This window comes from Pundamilia nyererei, unplaced genomic scaffold (assembly GCF_000239375.1).
Source record: "Pundamilia nyererei isolate P.nyererei 1_Seehausen unplaced genomic scaffold, PunNye1.0 scaffold00019, whole genome shotgun sequence".
NCBI classification, from domain to species: Eukaryota; Metazoa; Chordata; class Actinopteri; order Cichliformes; family Cichlidae; genus Pundamilia; species Pundamilia nyererei.
The window spans coordinates 1,315,746-1,331,599 of record NW_005187420.1 but is presented as its reverse complement, the minus strand read 5'-3'; the positions used below and the strand labels follow the sequence as shown (position 1 = coordinate 1,331,599).

Genomic DNA, 15,854 nt, shown 5'->3' with positions numbered 1-15,854 from the left:
CTGGCAAGCCTTCAAGAAGTCCAGCTCAGCAACTCGATTTAGAGGAGGTGAGAGGCTAAAGCTCTCTGTATCCGCATCCACCTGCCAGTAAAAACACCTAAAACCTAGATTTAAGTTCAATTCAGTTTTATTTTTACAGTGCCAACTCTTAACAACAGTTGCTCCAATAAACTTCAGTAAACTTCTGACAGATGAGATTCCAACAAGGAGACATCACTTTGAAAACTGAACATGATTTAATGAGGTAGAGAAATTAATGTGTTTGGCGATTAGACTCCAATGACCCATCATGGCAGAACCGAATCCCCCTCCAGAGTCTAGACGCTGGTGGTGGTGAAGATGAAGACTGAGGCTTAAGTAGAGCTCGGGCTGAGGTGTCTGAGGGGAAGATGAGGAGGAGGTGGGTTTCATAAAAGAGAGTTGGAAAGGGTGAATGGCAGAGAGCATAGATTTAAACCATGCGAAGCAGAGGCTGATCGGCTCAAACAAAGCAGGTGAGAAGGTGATTGGACTACATGTTAGTATTGAGACTGACAACTTGGGAAAGTGTTAGTGATGTAAAGAAAAGAAAAGTAGCCCAACACCCAGGAAAGCAGGCAGAGTGATTACAGATCTTCCTCACTGAACTTACGCATAAGCTTAAAAAACACTTACCTGTCATGCTGCTGAAAATGTGCTTTTTTTCCCTGTGAAAAGTTTGCTTTAGCATCGATGTTCCTTTTCTTTAAGGAAAATAGTATATAATTGAAATTATAAACTACATTTGAATCTGTTAAAGCCCAGTGACACACAGATGAGCCAATGTGATCAGGATGCCCAACAGGTGTATGCCAGTAAAAGTCCTCTTAAACAGGTGGCACCACCGTCAGACTCCTGCAGCAGAGCCAGTAACTGTAGCTGTTACTGATTAAGTTCCTGTCCTTTAAGCATGTGTGTCTCATGGGCCTGAAGGAAAGTTACATTTCCACCTGGCGGAAAGAGATGACTGTAAGTAATTACGACACTCCGCAGGGTGTACCAGGTGATAACTGTGGCAGACAGATTTAACAAGCAATCCTTGGACTTTATGTACGCAGCAGGAAAGCATTAAAAGCATGTAAACACAGCAGAAAGCAAGCCACACTCAAATATGATGTACACACGGGACATGCACAAATAAAGCTGCTTGTTTACAAAGTGATGTCTTACTAAGTTATTCACATTTTTTAAAATATGTTTCAGCTTGCTTTGCCCACAACCTTGTTTTTTAAAGGCAGTGATCAACATGCATCAAAAATGCTCCAAAACCAAAAGGGACCTTACAACCAGCTAGAGAGCCAGATATTTCACTCAGCATTGAAATGAGTTGATTTTACACATGAATCAGGCCCGAGTCTTTTCCACAGTTGCTCTTTGACACATGGAGCACACAAGAAAGAGTGTTCTGCTGGATCCAGCGTGCAGTAGATGGAGCAACCTATAACCTCACTTTGACAGTGACTCGCTCTGCTTTCATGTAGGCGCAATCGGACATCACACAGACTTTGTGGAAGCGAGCTGACGATGAAAAGAGTGTGGCTGTCACATCTAACTACATTGAATTCTCACACACGGTTACAGCTTTGCATCGGTCAGGCGGCCAGAATGACTGCAAATGAAGCCACTGTGGTCTGGGTGTGCAAAGGAACTTTTTGTTTGATTTTCTGCTGGCGTGTCTGAGTGTTTGATAACTTTAGTAGATATACCATTTAAAAGTAGAGACTAGTGTTCATCTCCACTGAATTTGTTGGCATTTTCACAAATTAAAGGACCCATTTGTGACCTTTCTTTTTTAAACATTTCACACAGAAAAAAATTACTCTGCCCAACTCAGGAGACCAGGGAAAATAACATCTGTCACAGAATAGGTCCATTAGGATTTCAAGGTTTGCTACACAACTAGTCAGTTGGCTGGCATGCTAAAGCAGAAAAAACAGACAGAGGAAGAAAATCAATAATAATAATAATAATAATAACAAGAAAACAAGGTCATAGAAGCCTATTACGAGGAAACTGTGCTATGCTATGGAGTGCTGAGTACGTGGACAATGGCACTAAGGAGAAAACACAGCCTATATCAACAAAGGAGGGAAAAACAGGTGCAGAATAATAGGACAGGGAAGCAAACAATACACACTAATGTTGATATATATTTTGGTGATTTATTGGTTATATCCTTTAGGATTTAATGTCATCTTTACACATTTGTAACATTACATCCAACAGTTGGATAGATTTTTCACTCTGGATTACTGTATGAGACACAGTGTTCACCTGAAACATCTTGACTAACACCTCCTTGACTAACCGATCAGGATGTCAATCTGTGTCATTTTTCAAGTATGAAAATGCACACGTACGTTACCCAGTACTCAAAGCTGAATAGCCTATTTACACTGCTTACTGAGCGACCCAGGGTCCCTGAGGAGTGATGGACATATGTATTTTTGGTGCTGATGTTCCTCGACTTCCTGGTTTGTGGGTTTGTTCGTGTGTGTGGATGTGTGTGTGTGCTGAGCACTGGTCTACAGGAGTCTTCATGCCTGGTGGGTGTGTCCTGCCAGGTGGCTGGCCACGCCTAAGGACCTCACACACCTGCAGCTGATCTGGTTCGTTGGGGGAGCTACATAGGGGTGTAGCTGAGAGCTCCTTGACGCGGGATCATTGAGTTACACTCCAAGTTAGTGTGTGTCTAGTCTAGTGTAGTGTCGTGCAGGCCCGCGGGAGTTGTGTTTGACGGCTGTTGTTTCCCTGCAGGAGGAGCGTGGAGCAGAAGAGGACAGCACGCACGGGGTGTGCTGGTTATTTACTTCACTGTAAATAAACGCACTGTCTTCATTAAAGAGTCCAGCATTTGGGTCCTCCTTCCTCACACCCCCACGGTTGGCCAGCATCAACCGTGACACGTCTTCAATATTTTAGGATAAAATAACTAAAGAAACTTCAAATCCAAGAAGAAATTTAGTAAAATTTCAAATTTACTCTTCGATTTTTAGAATTTATAGCTTTCTTGTTTATTCATGCATACTGTAAGCTCTATTGTGTATGCTGGAAGCACAATGGTGCAGAAATTAACACAGCAAATATGTCGATTGGTCAGGTTAAATTCTTATGTACAGATGTGAGATAAATAAAACTTTAATTGAGAAGAGTGTCCCGTTTCAGTAACACTTCATTCGTGTTTGAATGAATAAATACTTACCTGTTTTAGTAGGTTCTCTTTTTTTTGTACATTAAGGTACAAAATTATGACAAAAAGGTTCCTACACTTGTAGTTTGTTAGAAGTACAAACTACAAGAGTTAAAATAGTATGTCATGTTAAGGGTACGAACATAGCTGGACTGGCCATCGGGCATACCAGGCCCATTTGCCTGGTGGGCCGATGGGGATTTTTCGTTTTTATGGGCCTTTGTCTTTTTTTCTTCTTCTTCTTTTTTCAAACGGCATAAACAACGAAAAGTCATGGATTGGCCAGATGCTGGTCCATGTGTAAAATGTAAAAATAACTCAGTTGTTTGGTGGTGGATATGGCGGAGCTGGTTGAGGGAAAGGGGAGGCAGGAGGAGCAGAGACCCGAGGTGGCTGCCAGTCCGAGTATCAGGTGAACTGAACTTCAAGTAAGAAGTTATGACCTGCAGTCTGTCTGGGTCAGATGTAAACCAAGTTTAGGTTTAGTTTAATTTTGTCGTGCTGACTTTTTACTGGGTGCTATGATGTTACTGATAGTGAACTTGATTCATTAGGTTAAAAAAGGAATGTCCATACTCAGAGAAAATATTATGCAGTTCGTATTGAGCTGAAAAGGAACACAGTTTGTCCCGAACTTCAGCTAGAATGAAAAAGACACAAAGCTGGAGTTATTCTGTGTGTTTACGCTGTCAGCTGCCTCTTCTTCTCTCATTCTCTCCCCTCCCTCTCCTGTTGTTACTTCAATCATGAAACTGATCAATGATCAGCTGATCGGCTTTTCTCTCTTGTTTGTTTATTGCGCCAGAAAGAGGAAACCAGCGGATGTCGCGCTAAACAACAGCAGCACATTTAAGCTCGATCAGCTGTTGTTAGAATTTTTTTAATATTAATTTCTAGTATCAGCTGATGTTTGCTGGAGCCACAGCTATAAAGCTGCTGGTCATGATGTCGGTTTGGATATGTGGTGAGAGGGAAACATGAAGATGAAACCAGGAGATGTCCTTACTGAATCATCAGAGCTGTGATGGAGAAACAGGTTTACCTTTTAGGTGACATGAATGAGTTGAAGGGAAGTTATGAACTGTTTCTGAGAGACAAATAACACCAGGATCCTTTTTCTACATAGCTGACAGCTGGTAACTGTGCAGGGGCGGGTCTAGCAAAGTGTTGCCAGGGGTCCATGTAGGGAAAAGGGGGGCACAAATAAATACTTTTCTTTCTTTTTCTCATTTAAAATTTCTAGCTTTTAATAAATAATTATCTGAATCTTACAACCAAAGTTTTTATCTGATGTAAAATGTACAGAAATCATATATATACCAACAAGACTGTGCATCACTGTCACAACAGCGTTTGTTTTCATTAAAAGTCTTTATGGCTTTAATACCTGGTGGGCCGGTCTCTAGTCAAAATGCCCGGGCTGATCTTTTGTCCCGGTCCAGCCCTGTCTGAAGTACAAACCTCCCCTTTAAAAAACTCCCAATGGGCCATCAAATAGTCAATAAGTTATTGTACAGCTCGTTGTTTTGGGACACCTGTTAATCAAAGCAGTTACAAAAAAGTTAATCATCATTGAATGTACTGTTGATAGCAAAAGGTTGATAGCACATTTGATATAAAGTGGGAAACTATCCATACAGGTCAAAAATGTTCTTTGTAACAGGCCGTAAACTTGCTATTTGATACTGTTTAGTTGGGTGTTTTAGTCTGTTGGGACTGACTCAAGTCAAATGCCAGAAACTGCAGATTTTGACAGTTGGTTTTATTTTTCAGCTCTGGAAGTTGCCATTAGGTACAATGGCAATCCTTTAGGGAGTACTGCTTCTGTGGCAAACTTTTGTAACCCTAAAGGTACAATAAGGTGCTTTATTTTCTGAGTGTAGCAAGAATTTGGGGCAATTACACCTGCATGAATGAGAGTAGGTGTCACTTTATTTAGTCTTGCAGACAACTTGCTTGCACAGAAATATCTCATTAAAGTTTGCTGTCAGGCTGCAGTTCTGCTGTTTGTGTTGTGGTGCTTTGAACAATGAAATTTCCTCTCTGTGTGATGACAACATTGCCTGTGCTGCTTCATAAGGCCTCTAAAAACTGCTTGCTAACTTCCTTCTTGCTCACATGGTTTCCTGGCAATCTGCCATGCCCCCCTCCCCTCTCTCATCCTCCCTTCCCTGGGTCCATAAGGCCGTTGTGCTGCCTGTCCCGTGTGAGACAGGAAGCAAGGCCCTATGGACAGTGACCTCACCGCAGGAAGAAAGTAGAGGGTGTGTGTACTGTATGCAGTTGTGCAGGATTGTAGGTTGTGCTGCCGCAGTCACTACACAAACTGAACAAAGACACAAATTTGTATATTTTCAGAGGAAATTTTTAATGTGTACATGTCCAGCATGGCTTGTTAACACACTCTACTAGAGGTGAACACACAACACAAATGTATAAAATCTTACATTTTCTAAAGAAAATAAAAACACAACCAAACCCCCCAAAATTAAAATAATTGGAATGTTATTAACAGAAACAAATCAAGTTTGGAGAGAAAAATATGCACAAATCAAATCAAAATAAGACAAATGATCAAAGACAAACAGAGTTTTTTTTTCCATCTAGTCCCACACAGGGTTGAAGGTTTTTTTTTCTGTTTGTTTTTTTTTTTCTTTCTTTTTTTCAGAAAATCACTGAAACATTACTCCGGCAGTAATGAAAAGAGATGCTGTGAGATGCCATGGTTCATTATCGATGGTCAGCACAGAAGTGACTGAATCCTTCAAAATATACTCTTCTCTATAGTAGCTGCAGTTAGTGGATGGAAACAGTTTTCCTAAGTTACTCAACAGTTTCAGTGTCTGTTTGAAGCACGACGAGAGCTGATCCGCTGCAGACGGATGCTGAAAGTCATTTGTCAGGTGCTGTTTTTGTTTCATTCCCGAGCTGAGCGGTCGGGTTTGCCGAGTGGTGATTTCAGATGAGTGGTTTCAGAGTGGATGGGCTCAGAGAGCAAGCTGAGATGCACTCTGGGAAAAGAGAGAAGCATCTGGACAACCCACAATCCCCTTGGCTGGGGTCACTGTAAGCCACAAAGTTAACCCAAGACAAACTGAAACAGGAAAACAGTCTGTCAAGTCCAACAGATTTTGTTTTAATCTTTTTTAGTTCGTTATTTATTAATCTGTTTTTCCTCCTAGAGTTTGGGTTTTGCACAGGGCTGATGCAACGACTTTTTGAAGCTTGCAGTGATTAGGCAGTGCAGAGATACACTGTGACAGTGGGAAGCTGCAAGCTAAAAAGCACACTGTGTGGAGAGAGAAGACACGGCTACAATACAACCTGGCTTCAGACCGATTGTGGAGATTTTAACAGATGTTCATTAAAAAGAACAAAACATCAGGGTTGAATGAGAAATGCTTAACGTGCAGTCTTTACAGAAACACATCCTGAGAGAGATGAAAGCTCAGATTGAGATCAGCATATCCTAACCTTACCTAAAATTTGCATTAAGGGTATGCACTTCAAAATGAACTTCAGCTTTTGCAAGCTTTGAATCTGAATGTGACATCAACAAAAATCAAAGCAAATCGTGTTAAAAGTTGCTGAACAAGTAGGTGGATCTACTAGCAAGCTTTGTTGTGTGTGACAATAATGTGTTAGTGTGTATGTATTAGAGAGACAGAAAATAGGGGGAGGACAAAGAGAGTGAGAGAGAAGGCCATTGTTTTTATTATGATCCCCTCGGGCTTTGAGGGCTGGGCCGAGCGTGGAGAGACGTGGCGTGTGGGAGATTTACAGTCAGAACACAGGCCTAGCTTATAGAGAGGAGGGCTGATTAACTCAACACCTCTACATGCACACAAACAGGCATCAATCAATCTTACAGATCTCTTTCCTAACCTTTCAATACTTCTCTTCTGCTTGGTGTCCTGAGACAAATAAACTGTATTAAACCCGCCAGTGTCCCCTCACAGAAAATCGCTCAAACTGCTGAATCACCAAAACTGTGTTTCTGCGTGAGGCAAACTCAGGTGCACTGGACCTCTCTTTCAGACTTTTGAAGTGGTTACTTTAGCTTTGAAGTGGTTAACTCCCTGTGGGCTCTCTGTTTGGAGGTTATAGAGGAGAATAGGAGGCTTAATAAAGAAGAACTCCATAAACAACTGGGTGTCTAGCGCAATGAGTAGGCACTTTCTGAGCCTGTCCAGACGCTGGGCTGTCTGAATGCTCATTGATGTGCCTGAAGGACCAAATGGAAGAGCAGGACAGTAGAGGAGAGGGGGAGGGAGTGCTTTTAAAGCTGATTAGCTGCGTCCGCCAACCCCTCCTTCCCCACAAAAGCTTCATGATGAGGAGATGAGGGATGGACACGGGACACCGTTTCCTGGCAACTGCTATCGACCTGCCTCAGATCAATCTCCAGACTTCTGGTGACGGCTGAGTTTGCTCTTCCTTTTCCTCCTTTCAGTATGGGTATCCTGTTAACTTCAGGTCTGACTACTTAGGTGTCTCACTTTGCCCTATCTTCTCTTAGTGGGAGGCCTAGCAGAACAGCAGTATCAGGTTAGGCCAATGCACTTACACCTTTATCCATGGACAGAGTGCTGGTGTCCAGTTTAGAAGTTTAATGTATTTCAGCCAAAAAATGACAAGAACTGCAAAAAGCTGGCACCAAACATTGTTTTGGATATGACAATGCTCTACAGAAAAATTCTCCCATGACTGTCTGCCATAATATCCGCAACACAGAAATGACCCCAACTACTATTCAAAATCTTTTAGAATATTTGATTCTTCGCATGTGGAAATGTGGGCTTTATTAAAAGGCACCGAGGCAGAAATGGCTTTGCACCTGCACTGACATGAGCACTGGATCCATGGAAAATAAGTATGAATGCTGCCAATAAGGAGGCTCTAAAGCATGCATGTGCTTATACAAAACTACAAGTGAAACACTTTGACAAGCTTTCTTAAACGAGGCCTGTCACCTACTCTAAGCGAAAGTTTCCTCTTTGGCCAGCACTGCTGCTGAACTTGCAAGGGAATCTGGGTCACATGGGTTGTTGCCAACTCTCTCTCCCTCTTCTCTTTGTCTCCTCCTTCTTCCCACCCTTCCTTATTCCTGAGATCTAAACTTTGCAAGCTCAGGGAGCCGAGGTCAGGCGTGTTCCCTCAGTCCTCCTTCCCCCTTTCCTTTTCTCAGCTGCAAGAAATTCAGACTCTCGATACCCTCCCCATTTGTGTAACCTGAGCTGGGTGAGCTGAGCCAACCCCCCACCCCCCAGGTCAGAGTGGCAGCTTAGTTCTAAATGCTACTTCAGATAAACCTTCCTCCAATTTATGTCTGAAATCAAACTTCTAAACACTTTCACTCACACACTCATTTTATGCCTTATCTTCAGGCATAAACTCATCACGATGAGATAAATTGCTGCCATTAAGAAAAATGTTGACTGTAAAAGGTCACCACACCTGGTTTTAGCCTTTCATGACTCTTTATCAGCGTAGTCACCGTTTTACACCAATTTTCCAGTGTGTGTCTGAATGCACTGAGAACTCCGTGTAATAAAGAGGCAATTTTCTGTGCATGCCTTCTTGAGAGATGAAACGAAAGCCGACTGTTTTGACTCAGTAAGGTCAAAGTTTAGTTTAGAGGTTAACGGCATTTGCGCACACCTGCTGTTATTTGATGAGGAGGATTAGTCTGTGTTCACATAAGCCCTCATGGCCTGAGCCCACCCTGGTGCTTACAGTAAGACTGCATATCATCCCAGAAGTCTCTTTAAAAAATACTAGCAGTAAAAGATGCATTATGTACTGCATGGTAGACGAGCTGCACTCCGTGAATGCTCTGTAACAGCCTTAGCTTTGTTTCCCCCTTTTATGTCTCTCGCACACCCAGATGCTCTCCCTCCTGTGTTATTTCACAGTGAGCTGACTTTGTTCATTAACTATTAGTCCGTCTCCTTCACGGCACAAAGGACAGGTCTTATTTTTGACATAAAAGAGGATCTCTGAGAATTAGCCCCACAGTTGAGAACTAAAGGAAGAGGTCCCCTTTATAGTCTATTTATCCTTTCAGCCAGAGAGCTCTTTAACAAGACAAGCTTCCAAATAAGGGAAAGAAAGAAGGCAGACCTACTGTCCATCAGTGTGAACACAAGATATGGAAGGCATTAGTCATCTGACCTTAAAGGGTTAATTTATTTGCAGTGCCAGTGTTTCTATCTAGAATCATCTATGGAATTATGTGACTGTGTTGCTAGTTAATTCTGTCTACTGGCATAAAAAACATGAGTGAGGTTGAAAAGCTTAAAAGCTTTTATAGCTGCCGGACTGGAAAACTAAATCTTTTCCGGAGACAAAAGTGGATATAGACATAGACAGAGTAACACCGTGTGTCTGCAGAGTGCATCGATTTGTTTGTCAATGAAGTTAAACAGCCAATTGTCAGTCTTAGGCTACTGTATCATATACCTAGCAAAATGTCTTTTTTCACTACTTTGCATTGTCTAAATAAATAATATGTTCACCAGAAGGTTACAAGAAATTAAAAGTATGTAATAGCCGCACAGCTCTGGCTTTATTATCTTGTTTGTTTAAACCCTGTTTGACTGATATACATGTAACCTTCTCAGATCTCACAGTGAATACAGAGTTATTATTAACATAAATAGGAGAGACTGCAACAATAAGATTTAATGGTTTAAAAACAAACCTGCCCTCCTCTGACTAACAATCTGAACTCTGAATTAACCTTCAGACTTACAATCACACCCTAATCACCATCAACAAGAGTCAAAGAGAATAATATCTGAGCTCGTTGCAGGTCCCAAAACACCTCTTCACAGATTCTCCTGCAGAGAAAAGGAAAGACAAGAAACACGGAGCTGATGAGAGGAAGGAAAGAACCCTTCTGGACCCCACTTGAAGCACTGTGGCCTGTCTACAAATCTTTTTAATGCTTTAAATTTCTTCCTTTTGTGGCAACTGAGATAGTATAAGCTGATGTCAGGTTATTAGCGAGGAAAAAGCCCCTACGGAGATTAGGGGAAGGAGGAGGGCGGAGCAGAGATGTGAGAGAGAATAGACCGGCCTTCCTGCTTTAGAAGTAATAATAACAACAACAACAAAAAAGTCACATAAAATGAACCAAAACAAAAAGAACAAAACTATGTGCAAACTTCTCTCATATAAATAGACTACAGTCACTGCATTGTAGAGCACCATGGGAGACAGGAGGAGGTTAGAGAGGTGTGTGTCTGTGTGTGTGTTTGAAAATGTAAGACATAAGTTACGCTCGCGTCTAGTTTGTGTGTATGTATCATTACAGTATTTGCATGGATCTACTACCACAGAGCTGCAGGAGCCACTGAGCACAGAGACTGGAGACAGATGGATCACTGGGAAGAGGGCTAGATTAGAGGAGGAGGGGGCATCTAAGGTTTAAATCAAGTTCAGCGTTCAAAGACCTAACATCAGGGGTCAGACCCAGTCCTGAAGTGAGCGTTTGCAGTGCACCAGCAGGCGTGGTGCCCCTTTGCTCTGCAGCGTGTTGATGATGGCATAGATCAGTCCCAGGATGCACAGCACCAGGACCAGTGGGATGGTTACCATCAGGATGCTCATGGTCCGCTCTTGGCTGTCGTCCACCTTCAGTACCACATCCACCTCATTGGTCTTCTCCTCACGTCCCTCGCGAGAGTCTTGATCTTTGTCACCGTCTGAGCCTTTGTCTTTGTCCGTTCCCCCGCGATCTGTTCCGTCCCGGTCTTTGCCCTTGTCGCCGTCACGTCCTGCGTCGGGGTTAAATGGCGGGCGGCTTACGTCTGGGTATTTGCGGCCCGAGTCTGTGTCCGTGTCTCTGTCGGGATCCAGGTCCACGCTGCAGCCCATGAAATCTCTCAGGATGGATTTTGGATAGCCCGGTTCGCTTTTCATACGGTGGTTGTCAAACTTCCAGTACTTGGAACCCTTATAGAAGTAGGTGTATGCTGAAATATAAATGGAGAAAACATGAGCCCACAAAGAATGTTAAAGCATGACTAAAAGAATAATTAGAGTTTTTGAGAGATCTTTAAAGAGTTACCAGATAACTGACAGCTGTACGTGATTAAACAAGATATTTGTACATCTTAGAGAGAATAACAGTCTGTATTTGTTCCCCATTAGAGAGAAGTAGGTGGTTTCTCCATAATTTGAAGGTTTATACTGAGCTACGCTAACATGATCATTTAAAAAAAAAAATCTAAATTATATTGAGCCTCTTGGCAAAAAAATAAGATTAATATATTTATCAAAAAGTCAAACTGTTGCTTTAATAACTTCAATATTTTACTCTAAATTCTCTCTGTGTTCAGTTGAGGCAATTAAAATTACTCAAGTGGCTACTGTCAGTCCAATAATTGCTTATTTCTAACATATCTGCAAAGAAAAAGAACTCCCCACCCAGAATGTTCAATAAATCCAATCATAGCAAAGCTCAAAATCACCTTTTTTGGATTATTATAGTATTAAAATCAATAAAACTAACAAGCTGAGGGACTTCAATGAGGCAATCAGATGAAGAATCCCTGTTTGCACTCTCTTAATCAACAAAGAGGTGGAAGTACAAACTGTATGCTATAAAAGTATGCAGTTTTGGTCTAGTTTTCATCTATTATTTATGAATTGATGTTGCTTTTGAACACCATTCAACTGAAGAACAGCCACTAAAGACAGCACGTTTTATGAAATCAGAGATTTCATAAATTATCTCAACAAGAGTGTGCACAACAACTCTTAATAGAAATCAGCTACCAAGTCAAACAAATAGTGAGCAAAAAATAATTCAAATTGACAAGAATAGAATTCTAAATAATTCAATTACATGAAACTCATAAACTATAAATTTGCGTCCCTAGGAGTCAAGACACTGAATCACTCCTCTCCAATAATGCACAGTAAAGCCAGAAGCATTTCACATGTCAGTTCAAAATTACACCCACACCCTCCCCCATCTCCTGATGACTGACCACACCCTGATTCTTTGTTTCAGGCATGTCTCAGTCTGCCACAGACCCTCTTCTCCCCTTTCCAAACACAAACACATACACAGAAACCACACCGCTCACCTCCATCATCGCTGAGGAAGGCCCCCTTGGGATTAGAGGGCACTGACGTTCCCCAGACACTGATTGACTTCGGGTAGCCTCTGTCAGCTGAGCGAGACTGCTCGTTGAAGCGCCAGTACCTGAAGACAGAAAGCAGGAGAAGGTTGATACTGTTTATCAACTGTCTAAACAAGAACAGAGCAGACGTCTTCCTCAGTACACTACATGCTGGGTCTGCACGGAGTGCATATCACAGTACCGCTTCCACAGAATACTTGTAGTTCTGTGAGTTAATATGCTGTGAGCGTTCTGTACACATAAACCTTCAGGGCGTGTATTTTCACGCACCAAAGTCAAACCACTCACTTCATGGTAGTGAAAATAAAGTATGTTTGACATGAGCTTTTCTGCACAGTGGTACGGTTACGGGCTGTAGTTCAGTTAAAAATAGTTCCTACATCAACCAGCTCACAACAAGGTTTATGGATGGCTTCTGAGTAACTGAAACATGATTTCCAAAAGGAGTAGATTTTTATTCTATATAGAATAAAAACAGATGAGTGAAAAAAAGGCTGTTCTTACAGTTTTATTTCTGCTGGTATTTGGTCATAAAATCTAGGGAGTCAATGTCTGAAATCCATCTCACATCAGCCAGGATGAGAGTGAATTCACTACAATCATGATACTGATATCATGATAGTGACAGAGGAAAAGTCTGTGGACTGCCAAAATGAGTAAGATTCATCAATTATGGAGCATGACGGTCTGTACTAGCTGTCGTAGCAATTTAGCATCTAACTGGTGAGATATTCCAGTCTGGAACAAAGCTGGACCAATCAACAAATTGCTGTTGACCTTTGTAGCTGGGACGAGTGCAAGTTGATCACTAGGTTTTTCAAGACATTGCTGCCCTCAATAAAAACAGAATGCAATAATTTGCTCATAAACACTAATTTTATTAACAACAGAACACAAAGTATCAAATTCTTAAATTGACACATTTCACTGTTTCATGAAAAAGCTAATTTTGAATTTGAGGACATTAATATATCTCGGAAAAAATGCAGCAAGAGCAACGAAGGGCTGGAAATGCAAGTAGGACTAAGAAGAAACAGGTGAAGCAACTAATTAGGCTAACGGACAACAGATTGGTAACATGACTGTGTACCAGGAGAGCCTCTAAAGGCATCAAAAGGCACCATTAGCACTGAAAGTTTTCTACAGTTTTTACAGAAACAAATGTTCCCACCAGATGCCCTTTTTTTGTTTTTTAAGGGAAGAAATTCTATATTTCAAGAAGACAATGTTAAACTGCATACTGCATCTCTTACAAAGGGAGGTTTTGTAGTAGAAGTGTCTGGGTGTTGAACTGGGCTGCCTGCAGTCACCAGCTAAAAACGTTTGGCACATCATGAAACCAACAGTACAACACAGAAGGCCCAGGACTGTTGAGCAGCTCATATCCCACGTCACACAAGAGTGGGACGATATTCCTCTCTGAAAATTTCAGCAAGCGGTCTCTCATGAGTCTGTAAACGTCGGTTCCCACACATTTGTGGACTGTTGTTAAACAAAGGAGATGCTACACAGTGATAAACATGACCCTATTGTGTTTAACACTCCTTAGATTAAACATTTGATTTGTCAAGTGACCCTGCAAGAACTTGCCAAAAGCAACCAAACTACTGATATCCTTTTAATGCAATATACTCACAGTTCAGTGTCACTCAGACAGAGTATAGGGCTATATTACCTGTCTCCTTGAAAGAAGTAAGTGTAGCCGGATGGCTCCCACCAGATGGCTGTATCTATTCGGTCGTAGGGAATATCTATACCATAATCGACTAGCTCAAGTGGGTAGCCTGGTTCCAGGTTAGCCTCTCTGAAAAGCCAGAATCTGTTTCCTGAGGAGAGGAGAGAAATTTTATGTGATGCTTTCTGATGTATACATTGGAGCATTCCCCTATCCACTCTTACCCTTATATGGAAAATGTTACCACACACAATCACATTGTATATGACATATATATGGTTACCCACACATCATAAACCTTCGAGAATGCTCGTGCACACATGTTTAATTTGCTAGCAATTACGGATAAGAACAGTCCCACAAACCAAGCCAGCATTTACACACACTTGTAAATAATAAGAATGCAATAATGGATTATTGGCAAGCAATCAAAAAAAAACTCAGCAGAAGTGAGTACGACATCCCTGACTACAGAGTTTGGGTTTGGCCTGTAATTATGCACAAGGAGTGGCTTGTCTCATGTCAGGCTAAAGCACATTTTGTTGCTGAAGGGAACGTTTTATTGTTTCTCACAGTATCTGACAGGGGGACTGTGTTTCACCATTACATCTCCTTTTGGCTTCATTCTGCCTTTCCCTCACCCGCCCATCCATCCACCCACTTCTGGCCCCTTGCTCCTCATTTAAAAAGAAAGCTCTACACTCAGCATCTGGATAGAACAAGAGGTTGACGCAATGCTTCCCAGGGTTCCTGCGGTGCACAGCCCTCATGTAAAATCCCATGACTTACTCCACAGCTTTTCAAGGCAATGCCAGAGCACTTCAGTGACATAAAAATCCGATGCCTTTTTTTCCCCTGGAAATCTTTTTCTACAGGGATGAACAATGTTGTTTCTATTACAGCTGGCCTTGTTTTGGACCAGAGCAGCAGGGAAACCTCTGGGTAACACAACAGCTGTGCAACTGGCTTACAGTAAAGATTTACTTTACCGCACTACAGTAAATCAGTACAATACAAACATCAATTCATCCATGTATTACTGTATTTCAGAGTGCACAGATGCAGGATATTTGTACAACAGCAGAATATCGTAAGACTTTGTGTTTTGGCTTAAGCGATGAGCTCGAATGTAGAAATTGGGCAGTGATGAAAAAATATACCCAGGAGCCTTACAGGTTGATTGAAGGGCTGGTGGAGCGGTAGAAACAGCAATTTTTCTGCATGAGCAGATCTCTAGACTGTGTGTCAGGGTTTCTTTACTGTCTCCATTGTGCTTTAGTTTGATTTGTCAGGTTGGCTTTTCTGTGCTTCTAGTTTCTAGTTTGGATATAAAATAATAAACAAAAAACAGTTCAGTTTATTGCTAATGTAAAAACATGTACAGTGTTAATATTTGGTGTCTGAATTAAAACAGTTGCCATAACTATTACTCAAAACCACATTTCAGATCCCAAAATCACCAAAGGAAGAAAATCCTTTTGGGCCATTATTTGTAGCTACAACGGTCGAGACTACTATAATCCAGAGTTTATAACAAAACATGTCTTAGCTGGAGCCACAAAATTCATCAGCATTGACACACAATTTAAGTGAAACCTGTTTTAGTATTTCAATTCAAAGTAGTAGCACATAATATTGCTCATTAATCACAAAGATATGTCACAGTATCATGAAAACTTAGGATTGAGTTGAGGTGGGTTGAGAAGTGGCTTGCAGATGCACCATAAAGAGCGCAGGCGATATGAGGTTTGGATTTTGGAGGTGTTGAACGGTATCAGCTGATGTGGGCTTGTCTTAAGATCAGCTGGTTGTGCCT

General features: G+C 41.6%; 1 protein-coding gene across 1 annotated transcript in view; it reads right to left on the bottom strand.

Annotated features, from left to right (window-relative positions):
• Nucleotides 1-6,339: 6,339 nt before the first annotated feature.
• The window catches only part of mmp15b (matrix metallopeptidase 15b), a 33,772-nt gene continuing 24,257 nt past the window's right edge, over nucleotides 6,340-15,854 (bottom strand). The window contains exons 8-10 of the mRNA XM_005726324.1: nucleotides 14,039-14,189; nucleotides 12,307-12,425; nucleotides 6,340-11,187 (exon numbers count right to left, since the gene is read on the bottom strand). Of these exons, the coding sequence (XP_005726381.1) occupies nucleotides 10,679-11,187; nucleotides 12,307-12,425; nucleotides 14,039-14,189 (779 nt within the window). The 3' untranslated portion in view covers nucleotides 6,340-10,678. The remainder of the gene's footprint in view (nucleotides 11,188-12,306; nucleotides 12,426-14,038; nucleotides 14,190-15,854) is intronic.